At 39.2% G+C, this 17,834-nt stretch overlaps 1 protein-coding gene across 2 annotated transcripts; it reads left to right on the top strand.

Annotated features, from left to right (window-relative positions):
* Positions 1–59: 59 nt before the first annotated feature.
* On the top strand, positions 60–17,169 carry LOC135335774 (ankyrin-1-like). Of its 2 annotated transcripts, XM_064531328.1 has the most exons (20): positions 60–131; positions 197–530; positions 665–892; positions 1,124–1,474; positions 1,596–1,658; positions 7,296–8,020; positions 8,133–8,160; positions 8,307–8,500; positions 8,568–9,194; positions 11,888–11,989; positions 12,084–12,182; positions 12,472–12,570; positions 12,842–13,042; positions 13,117–13,314; positions 14,930–15,127; positions 15,181–15,378; positions 15,808–16,005; positions 16,272–16,478; positions 16,678–16,875; positions 16,938–17,168. In XM_064531328.1, exons 2-20 carry the CDS (start codon positions 206–208, stop codon positions 17,040–17,042), a joined length of 4,344 nt encoding a protein of 1,447 aa, XP_064387398.1. In that variant the 5' UTR covers positions 60–131; positions 197–205; the 3' UTR covers positions 17,043–17,168. The 2 variants fall into 2 exon arrangements, with proteins under 2 accessions (XP_064387398.1, XP_064387399.1); XM_064531329.1 differs by lacking the exon at positions 16,272–16,478 and having other exon boundaries at positions 16,938–17,169.
* The last annotated feature ends 665 nt before the right edge of the window (positions 17,170–17,834 follow it).

Raw genomic sequence — 17,834 nt, 5'->3', positions numbered from 1 at the left:
AACTTCTTTACCAAACTACAGAAGCCATAAAATTTCCTATTAAAGCATAAGGAGAATTAACCATCTTTACCAAATTAACACACACAAGTACAGTGAGATCCAGAGTAGTGCACTAGGACACATAAATATAGGTATGTGAGTACTCACAATAATTTTTCATTGAGCTAGCTTGATCTATATACAATCTAATATTCAGCTAGACTACATGGGGATCTCTGTGGAGTTGTGGAGAGCTCGCATTGGGCTGTTCAGTGGTGGGAGGGGATCGCGACCACACAGTAAAGCTCCCTCGATAAAACACCAGCCTCTACACTTTAGTGATACAGTGGGTACTACTGCGAAAGTGGTTCAAGGAGGATTGCTTTTATTGTATATTCTCACATTTCTGAGCTCTCAGGATAAAAGCAAATTCCTAAAACGTACAAGGAACGTTGGTCTTCTGGTGATACTGATTGCTGTGTTGCTCCACTCTCTTGCCCACCTCTTGCTGTTAGCTGGAGACGTTGAGAGCAATCCTGGGCCTCAAATGGGTAATTATAGCTTTAATGTTGGCGCCAATTAACTACATGCATGCATGGGGGTACTCTTATACAGTATAGCTACATGTACCGCGGTATGTACATATAATTATAGTGCCGGTCAGTTTTTTGTATTATATATACAGATGACGCACTAAAAATGGATGATTTAAACGAAGCTCACACTAAACTGTACGACTCTCGGAACAAATGGTTCGAGATTGGACAAGCTCTACATGTTGAGGATGTCATACTAGATAGCATCAGAAAGCGGTATGCTAATGATGGCAGCACCTGTCTTCGTGAAATGCTTGATCACCGTTTGAAATCAGTGCCTCCTCTAACCTGGAAGGAGTTACTTAATACTCAGTATGGTATGCAAGATACTTATTAATTTAACGTACGATTCCTTGCATTTGCGTTTGTTGTCAGTGCGTACAATTTTATGTATTGCCCTACACTCATGCTGTTATAATTATCCAAAAACTGCTTCAATATCACACAATTTTGGGAAAGCAATTATTAGACAGGAGGATCTCTATATCGACGTTTTGTACATTATTGCATGGTGCTATTTGATATTAATTACTGTTCAATTGTTATAGCATATCTGTCATTAGGATCATCTGCTCAACCAGTGAGTACAGTTCTTCAAGTGCTATTGGACAAATATCAACTCAGTCCTTCTCAAGTCGACTGTCAAATTCAACAAACGCACATACCATATTTGGCTGCCTTTTTTGATAATGTTGGTTTCTATGTCGATGTGATGGAATTAACCCCTGGGGAACAAACCGATGTCAAAGGTGCAGAAGCTAATCAATTAGCCGTGATCCAGTGCTTGAAACTCTGGAAAGGAAAGAATCCTGCACGAGCGACATTCTTGACCCTTCTGGAGATGTTGGTAAAGTTAAGGAAGGAAGAGATTGCCGATCAAATCTGTCAGTACTTAAAAGTGAGTTTGTGTGTACACTCTATAACAATAATTATAATTATATACCGGTGCTTCAGTAATGCTTAACCATAACTCATGGTTTACGTTGCCTAATGACACCACCACTCCTTCTTTGACACGGGAGGATATCATCACCTCACTTCCAACACAGTCTAGTATTCAAGGAGCATCTAACTCACCTGAAGGTCAGTTTAGTATTAAGAACGAGATTTTGTTTCTCACATGCCGCTGAGTTAAAGTTCTTTTAATATAGAGTTACACATAATTATACACTAGCTATCATTATTGTATATATATCATTATTGTATAAGAAGGTATTATGAGACGGAACCAATTATATGAGACAGCTGATTAAAACAGGAGTGCTTCAGCTATTCTGTCTGCATTTATTTATAGTAATAGCACTATACCTCTCTAGTATATTTTTTCCAAAATTAAAGCACGTCAACTGTTATTTCATGTTCTCTGAGTATGGCACCAACTTAGAGCAGCTAAAACAAGGTAGCTTGAACTAGGAAGGTGCTCCTGCTTCCTGTGGAGCTCAGAGTTTTTCCTTAAAAAAAGGTCGTAACTTATTTTCCGCAGTCAAATGCGCATCAGATAGCCCTGCCCACATATACATTTCATGATTCTAATCACTAAAGCATTGGATGTGCAAATCAATAAATTTGACACGTCTAGAATGCCAGGGGGGGCAGTTGGCCCCCCCTGGCTCCCCGCTGTCTACGGCCCTGCTATATCCACGCACCAACACGATATGATTTCCTCGAGGGTAATAATTTTTGTGCACGGGTGTATTTTACCTGTTTAACTTTTGGGTATGATTTTCTGGAGGGTAAGTTTTTGTGGGGGGTCTGATTCTGCAACTTCAGTGTCCTTTTTGCAGTGTCAGGGTTAGCATTTTCTGGTGGGTATTATCAAGGGCGTATGAAGAGAAGACGGCATGCAACTCGCAATGTATACTGCATAGTCGTCAAAAAACTGATGAGTCAGCAGGATATACTATATTTAGCCAACCGCCCACACGTAAATAGGCGTGATAGTGGGCGTGAACACTGTTATACTAGAAATGTACCGCAAAATTAATTTAGAAGAGCTTAGAATTGATCAATGGCTACTTCTAGTCTATAGCATTGGTCCTTCTCTTCACTTTTGTGGCTAACTCTACCTAACAGTACAGTGCTAGCTAGCTAGCTTGCTTGGTCACTATTATGGAGTAAGTGCACGTGCAATCTATTTTTAGTGCACACACCCCTCCCATTTGTAATTTGATAGATTGTAGTTGCATGCCCTCTTCTCTTCATACGCCCTTGGTATTATTGTCACTGATAACATTCCATAAACGGTGACATATACAATTAGTACATAAGTCTTTTCTTCTCAGTTATAATTATACTTATATAATTATGCCTCGAGGCGTAGCCGCACGAGGGATACGATAAAGCGGACTGTGTGTGTGTCTGTTCCAGCTGTAACTGCTCAACGGTTGCAATGCGATGAAAACTAACAGCTTCTATACGCTTCTAGCCACGCTCTCTTGGATTTTGATTCGTGGATTAGCAAACTAAAGCTTCTTTCTCGAGTTATGGCTAGTTTGACTCACATTGAAGGCTGTTGCAGTCTCTTCAGAATCTTTCACAGCATCATCTGTCCGCACAAACTTTCTATTCAACATATGAGTTAGCCTTGCACTAAAGCGCTAGCTTTTTGTTAGCTACAAGACTCAGAAAGTATCTGTTAAAACAGCTAGCTAGCAGTAGCCATTTGTGAAATTGATCTCTTTGGACACACCCTTTAATTATTCCTGTGGATGTAATGCGCATGCGCGCTCATTCCTCATGTGTGATATCCAGATCCATCATCCTGGCAGAATTATCTTTTTCTTGAAGGCCTGGTAAGCCACAAAACACTACCATATAACAATTTAGACACTAGTTGATAAGATCTACATGGGAAGTACATGGGAAGTACATGGGAAAAGTGCCTCAGAGCAGGTATACTATGGGACTTAGTATACCTGCAAATTTACTTAGTATACCTAGTATTCCGTTGTCAAGTAATTGTATTGTAGTCAAGCGTTTGCGCATGCGCACTAGTATCTAAATGAGTTAGACACTGTTTTGTCGGTGTCCATGTGATTTAGAAGCCCTCAGCCACTTTAGTACCCTCGCTACGCTCGGGATACTAAATCAGTGCCTTCGGGCTTCTAAATCCCATAGACACCTCCAAAACAGTGTCTAACTATTATATAGATAACAATATGCACGTACACAAGTATTTTCTTCTTAGATATTTTATACACTGAACTACAGATCCTGGAAGAATCAATTTTCTTCTTTCTTGAGGTCCTGGTAAGCCACATAATACAACAATAGATGCATGTAAATAGGTAAGTCTTTTCTTCTCAGTGACTTTATATAGATAAGCTAACTTTTAATATTATAGAAACTACTATAACACTAATACTCTTTGAGCGAAAGCATAACATGGCGAGAGGCATTAGCAAGCGCACGCTTGCAACACTCGTTGCTTCGATCAGTATTGTTGAAGATTATTTATCAAGCCATCAGATAGGCTTCTGTTTCCCTCTCTTGTGGGGAATTCAATTCTGTCAACAATTGCAATCAACAATAATAACGTAACATTATACCTCTTCACCTCTTCTAATAGTTTTTGAGCAAAAGCAAAACAAAGGAGAGAGGCATTAGCACAGCGCAGCTTGCATCACTCGTAATAGATAATCACTTTCTTTTAAAATGCAAATATTTTAATCATTATAGAAAAATTTATTCCCCCTACTATAACCATAGAAAAACGAATAGGAATGGATTGGAAACACCTATCTGGCCAATGTATTATTACAGTCACATGACAGGAAGCTCTATTAGATGTGTGAAATTCCGTGCGGGGGAGGTTAACCCTTTCCCTGTTTTTTAAAACAAGAAAATACAGAATAAATCACAATTTCTTTTAAAATTCATATATCATGAACCATACATTGAAATGACTTGTAACTATTTCCTACAGGTAGCGCAGACCCCAGAGGTATCTTGACACCATCTTCGTTACCTAGCAACTGACCACCCCCACTAATTAGCAATTGTTTACAAACATTCACAATTATGTAATATTGTATGAGGGCACAGAGTGGCTAAATAATTATGCTAAATAAGTGTTCTCAATGTTCTCACGGTGACATGGTTCAATCAGGATCTGCAAAACGTTCTCTGCGAGGTCGTATCAGCAGACGCCCTTTTCCCGGGAAATGTTTTCTCCATGCACCTACACACAGTTTACAAGTTCAATGGTGGCTCATGATGTCCAATGCTGTACTAACTAGCCTAAATACAGTTATACTGAAGCTATCAAGACTACAGATGCTATACTCTAGACTTATACCAGATCCAAGAAGTTGGTACATCACAAGAGCTTCTTCCTCAGGCCTTCAGGCTCTAGCTTAAGGTAGCTTCTTATCTAGCTATGATCCCAGTCACTGTCCTCTCACTCAACAAGGCCGTAAGCATCGATATTCTCACTGTCTAGCTACTCTAGAACCCCACTGAGGTTGTACTTACGAAGATCTTGAAACATTATCAAACGGTCACTTTTCTTTTGACATTACTGTACAAAGCGTACCGCAAGGGAGCATATTAAAGATACCATGTGAAAGAGCAGCTCAATGCGCATGTGCTGGTACCTACAGCGTGCACATAGCTCGAACACAGCGTGCACAAAGAATTTTTGAAAATGACCACTAGAGTGGCCGTCATATGACGGCTTCAATGGGGAAAGGGTTAAATGTTGAGAAATTAACTCTTTTTCCGCTGCAAGCCCATAACAACGACCCAGAGGAGGTTGGACGCGCGTCATCCATCGTCAGGTTTTATCACGTGCGCTCATAAGAATCTAATTAAAATGACTGATTAGGCACCATTAGGCACCTCGATTCTCCACTGTTCTGCAGGCTGTACAGAGACACTGCAAGTAGCCAGAAGTGGTCTAGTCCAAAAATTCCGTACACGTCATTTGTTAGTGTAGTGATATCAGTAGCATTCCCACCGCCCTCTCACCCTGCTGAAAATAGTCCAAGATGGATCTAGACTAGTATTTAGATTTTTTTGGCACTTTTCCAATTTTTATCTAACAGGATTATGATCTATATGAGCAGAGGAGGTCAGAGCACCATTAATCTATTTCTCTTTAGCGTTCTCTAGCTCTTACTTGCACTGACAAGCTTTTACATTCTCACCTTTGACCTCAAAAGAATTCTATAAAGGTTTATAATTATCACATGACTGAAGGCGCCATGATGATGCGTGTCCAACCTCCTCTGACAACGACCCTATAGAATCTGTAAAATTATGTGGGACTAGAATGTCAATAGACTGTAATGGAGGTTCAACTCTAGTGGAGCATGCTACTGTTTACATCCCTGAAGAAGAAGATGCATCTGCTGAACTTATAATTGATAATGATAATTGTGTGTAACTGATAATGAGAGGAGGATATGTTGTTGTGTCCAACTTGTTAAAATAATAGATGTAGTTACACTAGTACAATTTTGCTCGAAGCAAGAAGCAAAGTGTATTAAAGGTAGAGAGACACTACAACATTGGACATAATTTTTAATTGTTTTGAAAAATTAATTAGATCGATTATTATTGTCTAATACATTGTTGTAAGATTGTATAAACATTTTTTCCTGGGTCTCTGGGAGAGGCTTGTCATTGATAACTCCTCTGTAATAATTATTAATTATGAATCACAAAATTAACACAATACGTACGTACAAACATGACATACTTACAATTATTACGGAGGATATATACACACACAGCGTCAAAAATGTATGTAACGAAACGTATTCATGGCTCATATCCAGGTGTTAAAGCAATACAAAAAATAAATGTCATATTCCTGTTCTACTATAAACACACGTTAAACGCTATACTCACCCTAACTTAGAAGTCACTGTAAAGGAACGGAAACATGATAGAGAAAATTTACTACAAGTAGTTACCAATTATAATAGAATGCAGCATTGATGGTTATTCCCTGAATATAGGCTTTCATATAATGCAGCATTCAGTAAGTAATAGACTTGCGAAAGTGAGATATAGGAACAAAACCTTAAACTGAATGTAGCTGTTTTGAGCACAAACCCAGCCAGTGAACATTAGAACATCAGCTGGAGCTATCTGGGAAACCATGTGGATGCTAGAAACCCAGTGCATATCTGGATTTCCCCTGTAGAAATCGGCTGAAGAGAAAAGCGGCAGAGCTCACCAGTGCATAGATTCTGGAGTGTAACTAGCCTATATTTTGAGGGTGTGACGTTACATGTTGAGATTGCAATCGATCACGTGAGGTGTTTCCAATCCCTTTCTATTCGTTTATCTATATGCTATAACACTCCAATACTTTTGAGCGAAAGGCAGAGGCATTAGCACAGTGCAGCTCGTTATTAGCTAGTAGCTTTATGTTACGTAGCTTTGACACGTCTTCATTATGCCTCGGTACGTCCGCGTAAGCGAGGTATACAGTAGTGTGTTTGTGTGTGTGTAGACTGCTACATGCAGCTGCCACGTATGCATGTGTATGCTGATATGTCATAATTAACCACTACACCTATACACCCACTTAAAATGTGGTTTGAGAGTGACATAGTATGTAACGTACCGTGGTTTGTACTACAGCTGCCATACTATACAGTGCTCTTTATGAACTCTTGGTAGCTTTATGTTACGTAGCTTTGACACCTCCACCGAGGCATCAGTACCTGTTGTGCTTTTATTCACCGTCAATCATTTCTCTATTCTCAGAATCTAATGTGGTATCAGGAAAATGTATGCAGGAAAAACTCACCTCTGCCAAATGGGCCAAGTGGGAGCTGGACTCACTAGAAATGGATAAAAAGTTCTCAAATTTGGTAATGAAACTTCGGAAGTCTTTGGAAAGTCGAATTGTTTTAAAGCAGTTGACCACTTGTTTAATGGATGTGAGCTGCTACAAGCAAGTGTTCAAAAGCCCCAACCAGTGTTTGTTTTGGGAGAAACAAGAGGATCTACAAAAGGCGAGCGATATCTATGATGTATGGGATGTTATCCGTGGCTATTTTTCATATTTTTCGTATGGATTGATTGAGCATCTCACTGACCATCTTGGAAGTGATGAAGACAAGGACAACTTTTTAGTCTATGTTAAAGAGTTTAAAGAGTATGCGGAACGAAGGGTTCAGTACCCGACGAAGTTTGATTGTGGTTCCAGAGATGATAGTACTACGATGATCGTGAAGCTTGACTCTACTTATGACAAATGTGAGCTTCTCTACTTGAAACAATTTGAAGAAAATCTAGCAAAAATACTTGCAGTTGATGTAAAAACGTTAATACTTTGTGGAATTAATGAAGGCTGCGTTCAACTTGTGTTTGAGGTACCCTCTTTCATTCCTCCCGACATCTTCCCACTCACACCCAATCAAGAAGCAGAACTAAAGGATCTTGGGGTAATCCAATTGGACTGCGAGGACTATCATTTCGAAGTACAGGTAAATAATTACTCATTAAGATGTAAAGCTGGATATGATCAGTGCAGTAATGTTATCATTGATGCATGTGTGTGCAATCACTGTGAACTTAGTGTCTTTCTTTTTTAATTAGGATGTCACCTCTCACAGTTCAGATAGTGGTAAGTTTTACATACATTTTCTTGAAGCATGGACAGATCATTAATTTTATGCACTATAGCTGCTTGATGGAGTATATATATATATATATACATGCTAATCTATAGCACTATAATCTAGCTGCACGGTTTTTTTCTCGTACTTTCAGATGCTGACTCGGACAACGATGATAATCAAAGTGCTCAGCCATCTGTGGAACTCGACGATCAGTCAATAGCTGTGAAATCAAAGAGTTCTCATTCTGATTCTGGATATAATACTGTGTCATCAAAACGTCTACCTAGCCAAACCTCATCAACAGTACATACCAAATTGGAAATTGACCTCGACGCAGATCCAGAGGTATATTTTACCCTATATACAGCCAGCCACCATGTTTGTCGATCATGATCATGTTTTTCTCCTGCAGTTGAACGACATAGCTTTGCGTTTGACAAGTTTGCTGTCAGGCATTAACTCCTTCCCAGCATACATACACTTTTATGCCAAATGGAATGAAATACCACCAATCAAGCTTCATTCAGCCGTATTCAATGGAAAAATAACCCAAGTTCGGTTCCTGATTGAAGTTCTATACTGCAACAATTCTGTTGAGCAAGGTCAATTTCTACTTCACGTTGCTGCAGCTTATGGACATCTCAATATTGTTAGGTACTTCATTGAAGACAGGAAACTCAATGCGGCAACTGAATCCACAAACAAAGAAACACCACTTCATTTTGCTGCGCTCAATGGACATCTGCATATCGTTAAGTACCTTGTTAGCACTCAGCTGGTCGATCCCGCGAGTCTGGACAACAATAATTGCTCTCCACTACACAATGCCTGCAGAAGTGGGAACGTCGATGTAGTAAAGTACTTGATGTCTGAGATTCAACAGCACCAACTACTGAATGTGGATGAGAAGGCCATCGATGGAATTACACCTATCCATTTTGCTGCTGCAACTGGTAGCCCAAATTTAATACGATTTTTGCTGAAGGAGCTTAAACTTTCTTTTCAAGTGGCTGAGTGTGACTTACAAAGCAAAGACGAGGTTAGTCATCATTACCCGAGGTGCATGGGCGAGCGGCCACGGGTATCCGTTGGTTTGTTTGTTTGTTTGTATGTGACATCTGAGGCTATACTCAGCGTTTACGGCATGGATAGCCTCCACACAACTTTAATAGTGGTAGATTAAAAGTCGAGCAAAATAAAAAACTTGCTTGCACGTTAGCAGCTAGCTACGCGCGGCCTTTATTCGAGGTAGACTACGTATTTACAGCTGAAGTGACCCCATACCAGGAACAATGGAACAGGGTCACTAAAAGCTAGAATTATAATTGTGGTTGTTGCTTCTTTGCTTCTTTACTTATCCTAGCCCCAAAAACATACCAGGAGCCTTATTTATAAAACTCCAGGCTTCTTTGCTAACTTTGCTGTGACCCTAGTACAATGCATATATCATACACTACTGTTTTCAAAAGTTTCAGCATTGCTCCTGTTTTTTGCTGCTTTGCCCAGTATTTATTGTATAACACCCTTTTGGTTGCTATATATAATTATTTGTGTAAACAGCCGAGGGTAGCACTTCAATGCATAATTAACCCGAGGCGCGTAAGCGGCCTCGGTTACAGTAGTCTGTCAGTCTGTCTGTGTGTCCGTGTGTCTGTCGCTCAGTTTGGCTTACCTGGTGATTTAGGCATCACAATTTGTATGTAACGTCAGGATTCTACTGTCTCTGTAAGGAAACTTGTAGCATTAAAACTAAGGCTTAAAATTTGGCAGATTTTGCAAAGAAGTCTTTGTTTCGCAGAAAAGGCGAGCTAAATCTAAGAAGCTTTTTGCGTACTATTAAACACGACTATTATTTGAAACATAAACCACAATATAATTAGCCCAGCTATATGCGGCTATTATTCAAAACATAAGCCAATAATTACTGATGTTTGTGGAAAAGGGTCGATACAATAGAAATCTAGAATTGTGTCTGGCTTGTCTCTGTTAGCTGACTCTGGGATCCTACTCCAGGAGCCGTACTTCTCTGCATGAGACTCCAGGCTTCTTTGCTGTGATCCTAGTCCACAGTGCATATAAAACCCTGTTCTCAAATGTTTCAGCATGCCTCCAGTCTGGTTTAGCTCCTGAGTTGCTGTGCTAGACAGTTTAATAAGTCGTACATGATATTCATTACTACATGCACTGCATTAGAGTAAACAATGAAACTTCGAACAATACGAATTTTCGAACGATTTAGCACCACGGTAAGCAAAAACAAACAGCGATATGCAGAATCTGGCCCTACACAAGCCGACTTACATGCCTTAGGAACAAGCTGGGTTGAATAGCAACGTCGTAGCTCTTGCAATGATGACGTAATAATCCAGAAAACAAAAGTGTGCGATAGTTGGAATTTCGGAAAAAGTAATGTATCCCCGAACCAAGGTACTTGCCGCTTTAATTAGCTAAGATCGAGCTTCCCATCAGCTTTAGTATGTCCTATTTAGTATAGTGAACATAAGCAACACTAAAATTACTTCACTGCTACTCAAAACAAACAATAAACTTTGGAATAGTAAGTGCTGAATCAGCACTTTTAACACCCACGTGGATGGTTGTATACATCATAGATTGAATAGGGAGAGGGATTGGAAACGGAAGTAGCGTCACGTGACATTTTACATTGAATTTGCAGCATGGCACCAGAGAGCCTTTGATGTCAATCCGTGTTACGGTTGCTCAACACGCGGGAAACAATGTTTCATGAATTATGATCACTACAAGATATTCTGAGCCCCCCTAAAACGTCATTCTCATGCCCCCTAATGGTGAGCATCAGTTGGAAAAGAAAAAATACATTTTTGACTTTTGTGAAGAGAGCTAGAGGTACAAAACATGCTATGAGATCTTTATGTACCTAGAATGCTTCTAATAATAGCTAAGACTGTGCAACTCATCGGTGTACTGTGTCCCATATGGTCTCAAGTGTCAGTTGGAAGTGCAAGTTTTAGTACAAATGTAGTATAATCTAGCAGACAAGATTTTACCAACGTTAGATACACAGCCTCGATTAAACCCTGGCGTAACGCGGATATAATTCGAGGTAACTTCCGTTTCCAATCCCTCTCTCTATTCAATCTATGTATACATTATACAACCATCCACGTGGGTGTTAAAAGTACTGATTCAGCACTTACTGCATGTTCGAAAGTTTATTGTTGTTTTGAGTAGCAGTGAAGTAATTTTAGTGTTGCTTATGTTCACTACATACTAAATAGGACATACTAAAGCTGATGGGAAGCTCAATATTAGCTAATTAAAGCGGCAAGTACCTCGGTTCGGGGATACATTACTTTTTGAAATTCCAACTATCGCACACTTTTGTTTTCTGGATTATTACGTCATCATTGCAAGAGCTACAACGTTGCTATTCAACCCAGCTTGTTCTTAAGGCATGTAAGTCGGCTTGTGTAGGGCCAGATTCTGCATATCGCTGTTTGTTTTTGCTTACCGTGGTGCTAAATCGTTCGAAAATCCGTGTTGTTCGAAGTTCCATTGTTTACTCTATAATTATAAATAACTCTTCTGGTTTCTTTATAATCATGTCACGTCACCAGCCGAGGGTTTGCACTTTAGTGCTCTAGTTAATACTGGTATATAATACATGACATGCAACAATAATTATACATGTACCACGTTAACTTAATTTTGTTGATCAGTTTGCTGTCTCCAATTTCCTACTTTGTGCAGAAAGGGAGGTTGCCTTTTCAGACTGCTGCAATGTATGGCCACACTGAAGCTCTAAAGATATTATTGAAGGAACCTGGCGTACAAGTTAACTCGTTGATGAAGGTACATGTATAGTTATACATGTACATGCATGTGTAGTAATTTAGTTATTGCAGAACTGATGCGTTTATAACAGTCACATTTTATACCACACCAGGACGATTTCACAGCCCTACACATTGCAGCCGGACAAGGATACTTGGAGTGTGTTCAAATTCTTCTTCAAAAAGGGGCTAACCCAAATTTTCAAAGCTCTGTGAGTATTTTATATCAAGAGCGTATAAAATGAGAGAGGATGTGCAATAGCTTGCGAGCAAAAACCGAAGGGGGTAGTGGAAACGTACAGTAATATCTATATTCTATTAATAGATTTTTTTTGTGTATAGTACATATAGTATATCTGGTCTGTGGCCTTGGTTTTTGCTCACACGTAGGGTTGATAGTCAGTTGCATGCCTTTTTGATTATATTTAGAATCTATAAATACTGTTTTGTAGATTCTGTAAGTCTTAAGATTTGTCGTCACGTATTTGTCTAATTATGTAGAAGAAATTCACTCCTCTCTGGTTGGCTAGTAGAAACGGGGCCAAAGATATTGTTAATCTGTTGATCTCTGCTGGAGCAAGTGTTCATCTGTCAAATACGGTGAGCTTAGCAATAATGATCGCCAAATAAAGATTCAACATCAAAATTAACTATAGGGGGTGCCCATCTTCTTTACCATGCATGTGCATATAATTGAGCAGCCTATAATAATACGTGTCCCATACTTTCCCTCATGCACATTGAGTATAAAGTATAAACAGCTGATAAACAATGGGCCTCACTTCGCTAGAGAGTGTACCATGCATGATACAAAGATCCAAATAGGGTAAAACTAAAATAATAATAATCTATCAACATTTTTTGTGTACAGTATGCCGGGTTCACTCCTCTTATGGTTGCTTGTCTTGAGGGCCATGCTAGAGTTGTGGAGCTACTGATCGCTGCCAATGCTCAAATTGAAGGCCGTTCTCTAAAAGATTCAACGCCTCTTATGCTGGCTGCTGGTCGAGGACGATCAAAGTGTGTCGATGTTCTCATAAGGAATGGGGCTCGGGTCAATGCTAAGACCAAAGTAAGTCTTTTTTACATATTAAAACTCTCCTGTTACACTTGTAAGTTGTATTAATTTATATCATTTTTGTACAGCATGGATTCACAGCTCTAATATCTGCTGCTCAAGAAGGTCATCCTGAAGTTATAATGCAACTTATCTCTGCCAAGGCTCAGATCAAAGCTCGCAATCAGTATGGTCATACAGCTCTCCACATGGCTGCTTTCAAAGGACAATCGGAGTGTGTTAGTGTTCTTCTCAAGAATGGAGCATCCCCAAATTCAATAGACAAGGTTGTAAGACTGTGAACATGTTACAAGTAACATCGTTTAACTGTTCTGGCACTGTATATTTAGAATACATGGGAAGTAATGTACATGGCAGAGACCTGCAATTTACTTAGTATATACCTAGTTTCCAGTTTTCAAGTAATTGTATTGTAGTAAGGCGCCTCGAGGGCAAAGTGTGCGCATTCGCACTAGTATATAAATGAGTTAAAAACAGTGCATTAACTGGTTTGTAGTTTTTAGCTTCTTGCAGCTATATACCAATAGCTATCGGCTCTAGTATAGAGCTAACTACTAAGTAGAATTATCAACCTTTTACGAAAAGATTTTGCTATTCCTGATTCTGGAGAGACTGCAATGGCCTCCAACGTACTGCAAAACTAGCCTTCACACGAGAATAAAGCCTTTGTTAGCAAGATGGCATTGCTAGAAGCTTATAGAATCACTTAGCTGTACTCGCATTGCAACCATGGAGCAATTATACAATTCTATGGCTTAAAAATCAATTATTTTGACCACCAACCGTGCTCTAACTACCCCGCAGTGCTCTAACTACCAAACTGTTCCAAAAATGCCAACCACAGAATAATAGAGCACGGTCTGTGGTTACAGTTGTAGATCCTAGTCTATAATTATAGCATTTGTTATGCCTCGAGGCGTAGCCGCACGAGGGATACGTGTGTGTGTCTGTGTGTCTGTTCCAGCTGTAACTGCTCAACGGTTGCAATGCGACGAAAACTAACAGCTTCTATAGGGTTCTAGCCACGTTCTCTTGGATTTTGATTCGTGGATTTGCAAACTAAAGCTTCTTTCTCGAGTTATGGCTAGTTTGACTCACATTGAAGGCTGTTGCAGTCTCTTCAGAATCTTTCATAGCATCATCTGTTCTCACAAACTTTCTATTCAACATATGAGTTAGCCTTGCACTAAAGCGCTAGCTTTTTGTTAGCTACAATACTCAGAAAATATCTGTTAAAACAGCTAGCTAGCAGTAGCCATTTGTGAAATTGATCTCTTTGGACACACCCTTTAATTATTCCTGTGTATGTAATGCGCATGCGCGCTCATTCCCCACGTGTGAGAAAATAATAATATCCAAGATCCAGATCCAGATCCTCCTGGCAGAATCATCTTTGTCTTGAAGGCCTGGTAAGCCACAAAACACTACCATATAACAATATAGATAACAATATGCATGTACACAGGTCTTTTCTTCTTAGATATTATATACACTGAACTACAGATCTTGGAAGAAATAATTTTCTTCTTTCTTGAGGTCCTAGTAAGCCACATAATACAACAATAGATGCATGTAAATAAGTCTTTTCTTCTCAGTGACTTTATATAGATAAGCTAACTTTAATATAAAATTCATTATAGAAACTAATATAACACTCTAATACTTTTCAGCGAAAGCAAAAACATGGCGAGAGGCATTAGCACAGCGCCAGCTTGAACACTAGTTAGCATAGTTTTTCCTTTGATCTTTGTACAAAAAAACTACAATAGTATATAAATGAGTTAGGACACTGTTTTATCGCTACGCTCGTGATACTAAATCAGTGCCTTTGGGCTTCTAAATCCCATAGACACCTCCAAACAGTATCTAACTATTATATAGATGGGGTTCACTACTCTTATGATGTCTGCTCGAGATGGTCATCTCAAGATTGTGAAACTTTTGATTGCTGCAAATGTTCTTGTCAATGCACGAGGTGTCAAGAATGGAACAGCTCTCCATTTGGCTGCCATTGGCGGTCAGACAGAGTGTGTCAGAGTTCTCCTAAAGAATGCTGCCAATGCCAAACTAAAAGACGAAGTAAGACACCTTATTATAATTACGTATACTTATTGTCTGCTTGTGTTATGCAGAATGGAGGCACTGCTCTCATGGCAGCGGCTCACTTTGGTCACCCCACTGTGGTTGATTTACTCATTAATGCAAAGGCTCCACTTAATGCTCAATTATTGGATGGATCTACGGCTCTATTTCAAGCCACTGGTGCAGGTCATACAGAGTGTGTCCATGTACTCCTTAAGAGTGGAGCTGACGCCAATATTGCCGACAAGGTATCAACAGCTATATATATATATATATAATATACAACAGGGCTTTTCACTCAAGAGAGAGTACAATGTGTGCTATACGTGCAGTATATTAACACAGAATTTTTGTCGTTACAATGCTATATTCATAATAATCGCATGTTGTCCTATTATTCACTGTGATTCGTACAGTGATTAATCGCGTATTAGTAATTGCACGTCGTCATTAACGACGTGCAATTACTGCCTTGACGACCGCACGTTCGAATAACGGCCGCGGCTAATGTTTTTACTGAAACTGCAGTTAAAAATGTTCTTAAAACTGCATCACAAACAATTAACAATCAATAGTATGGCTACTCGTGCTTAGCCATACTATTAATTATTAGAGTGACTCAGTTTTAATAAATGTGTGCTAATTATGTGGTGTATATAATTATAATACATATACAGGAAAGATGGAGCCCTCTATTGATAGCATCACAAAATGGTCATCTTGCGATAGTGAAACTATTGGTTGCTGCCAAAGCTCGCGTTAATGCTCAAGGACCACATGGAGCAACTGCTCTATTAATAGCTGCTTTTCATGGACGAACAGAGTGTGCCCGAGTTTTCCTTAAAAATGGAGCCGATCTAAAAGCTGTGGACAAAGTAAGAGTGCATACTGTATGTAATAGTTATTACATGGCTATGTAAAGGCCCTTGACCACGATCTACTATACCTGGCCAATAAACAGCTTGTGGCACTAATTACGTGCCAACATTTTCTTTAATTGTTGTGTATTAAAGTTGTACGTGATACATTCTATATGCAGGTTAATTTTTAGTGCATGTGAATTAATGCATGCTTATGCTATCATAATTAATTTTGATCCCCTATAATATATAAATTTTATGGTGCATTATTGTCTGTATAGAGTGGGTGGAGTCCCCTCATGAAAGCGGCACAAAAGGGTCATTCGTCTGTGGTTAAACTTCTTCTTGCTGCGAAGGCTCCAGTAAATTATGCTTCCTCCATCAATGGATCTACAGCTCTATTTCAAGCCACTGACAATGAACAAACAGAGTGTGTCCGTGTACTCCTTAACAATGGAGCTGATGCTAATATTACGTATGACCTCAAGGTGCATTGTCTTTGCCATGTACATCATCAAATAAAGAACCCTTATATAATAGCACATGTAATACACCGTTTTTGCATACTATATCAAAATCATTGCTTCTGTCAAGTTTTTGTCCAAGACTTACGTAGTACAAAAGCGGTATGCTGTATGCTGAATAAATATTTTGTAACCCGACTTATTTGTATATGTATACATGCAGGAGAGATGGAGCCCTTTAATGCTTGCCTCTCAAAGAGGTAATCTCGCTATAGTGGAACTATTGGTTGGTGCGAAAGCTCACGTCAATGTCCAGAATGCCAGAGGAACGACAGCTCTACAGCTAGCAGTTATCAAGGGACAAATAGAGATTGTCAGTATTCTCCTCAAGAATAGAGCCAATCCAAAAGTTATGGATAAGGTAAATGCTGCACTTCAACAATTATCAGCATCTCTTTTATCATAATTATTATTTTTATGCAGATGGGAATAACAGCAATGGACACAGCAAAATTGTGTGGTCACTTTCTTATATACCAGATGCTATTGGTATACCAAGTAGCTAGTGTGCTGTTCAACAGGAAGTAGTGTATGGATTATTATTGCTAACTATGAATTATGCACACTCGGCCGGCTTTACAATTATGTGCATGACATGTATAGACTCTATAATTATAACTAGTTTGTCGATACTTTTTTGTCTACAGTGTATTACTGTACTTCTTCTAAATAAGGCGCTGCGCATGCTTTTTACTCACATTTTAGTAATTACGTTTTCGAGGCTACTATATAGATCTATATGCAAAACAAGAAATAGTCATATAATTAATTATGGTGCCTTATGGAGGCTATAGCTAGCTTTTGGAAATCTCTAGGTGTATGGCTTTTAGGGTATACATGTGCCATAAAATTACACACTGATATGGCAGAACTTCTTCCAAACCACAGAAGCCAAAAAATTTACTATTAGGAGAATTAACCATCTTTACCAAACTAACACACAGTACAGTGAGATCAGAGTGCAAAGAGATGGCCATAAAATATTAAATATAGGTGAGAACTCATAATAATTTTTCCTTGATCTATGTACAATCTAATAATTATTCAGCTACATGGGGATCTCTGTGGAGTTGTGGAGAGCTCGCATTGGGCTGTTCAGTGGTGGGAGGGGATCACGACCACACAGTAAAGCTCCCTCGACAAAACACCAGCCTCTACACTTCAGTGATACAGTGGGTACTACTGCGAAAGTGGTTCAAGGAGGATTGCTTTTATTATATATTCTCACATTTCTGAGCTCTCAAGATAAAAACAAATTCCTAAAACATACAAGGAACGTTGGTCTTCTGGTGATATCAATTGTTGTGTTGCTCCACTCTC

This window comes from Halichondria panicea, chromosome 5 (genome assembly GCF_963675165.1).
Source record: "Halichondria panicea chromosome 5, odHalPani1.1, whole genome shotgun sequence".
In the NCBI taxonomy this organism is placed as follows: Eukaryota; Metazoa; Porifera; class Demospongiae; order Suberitida; family Halichondriidae; genus Halichondria; species Halichondria panicea.
This window is presented reverse-complemented; position numbering and strand designations above follow the sequence as displayed.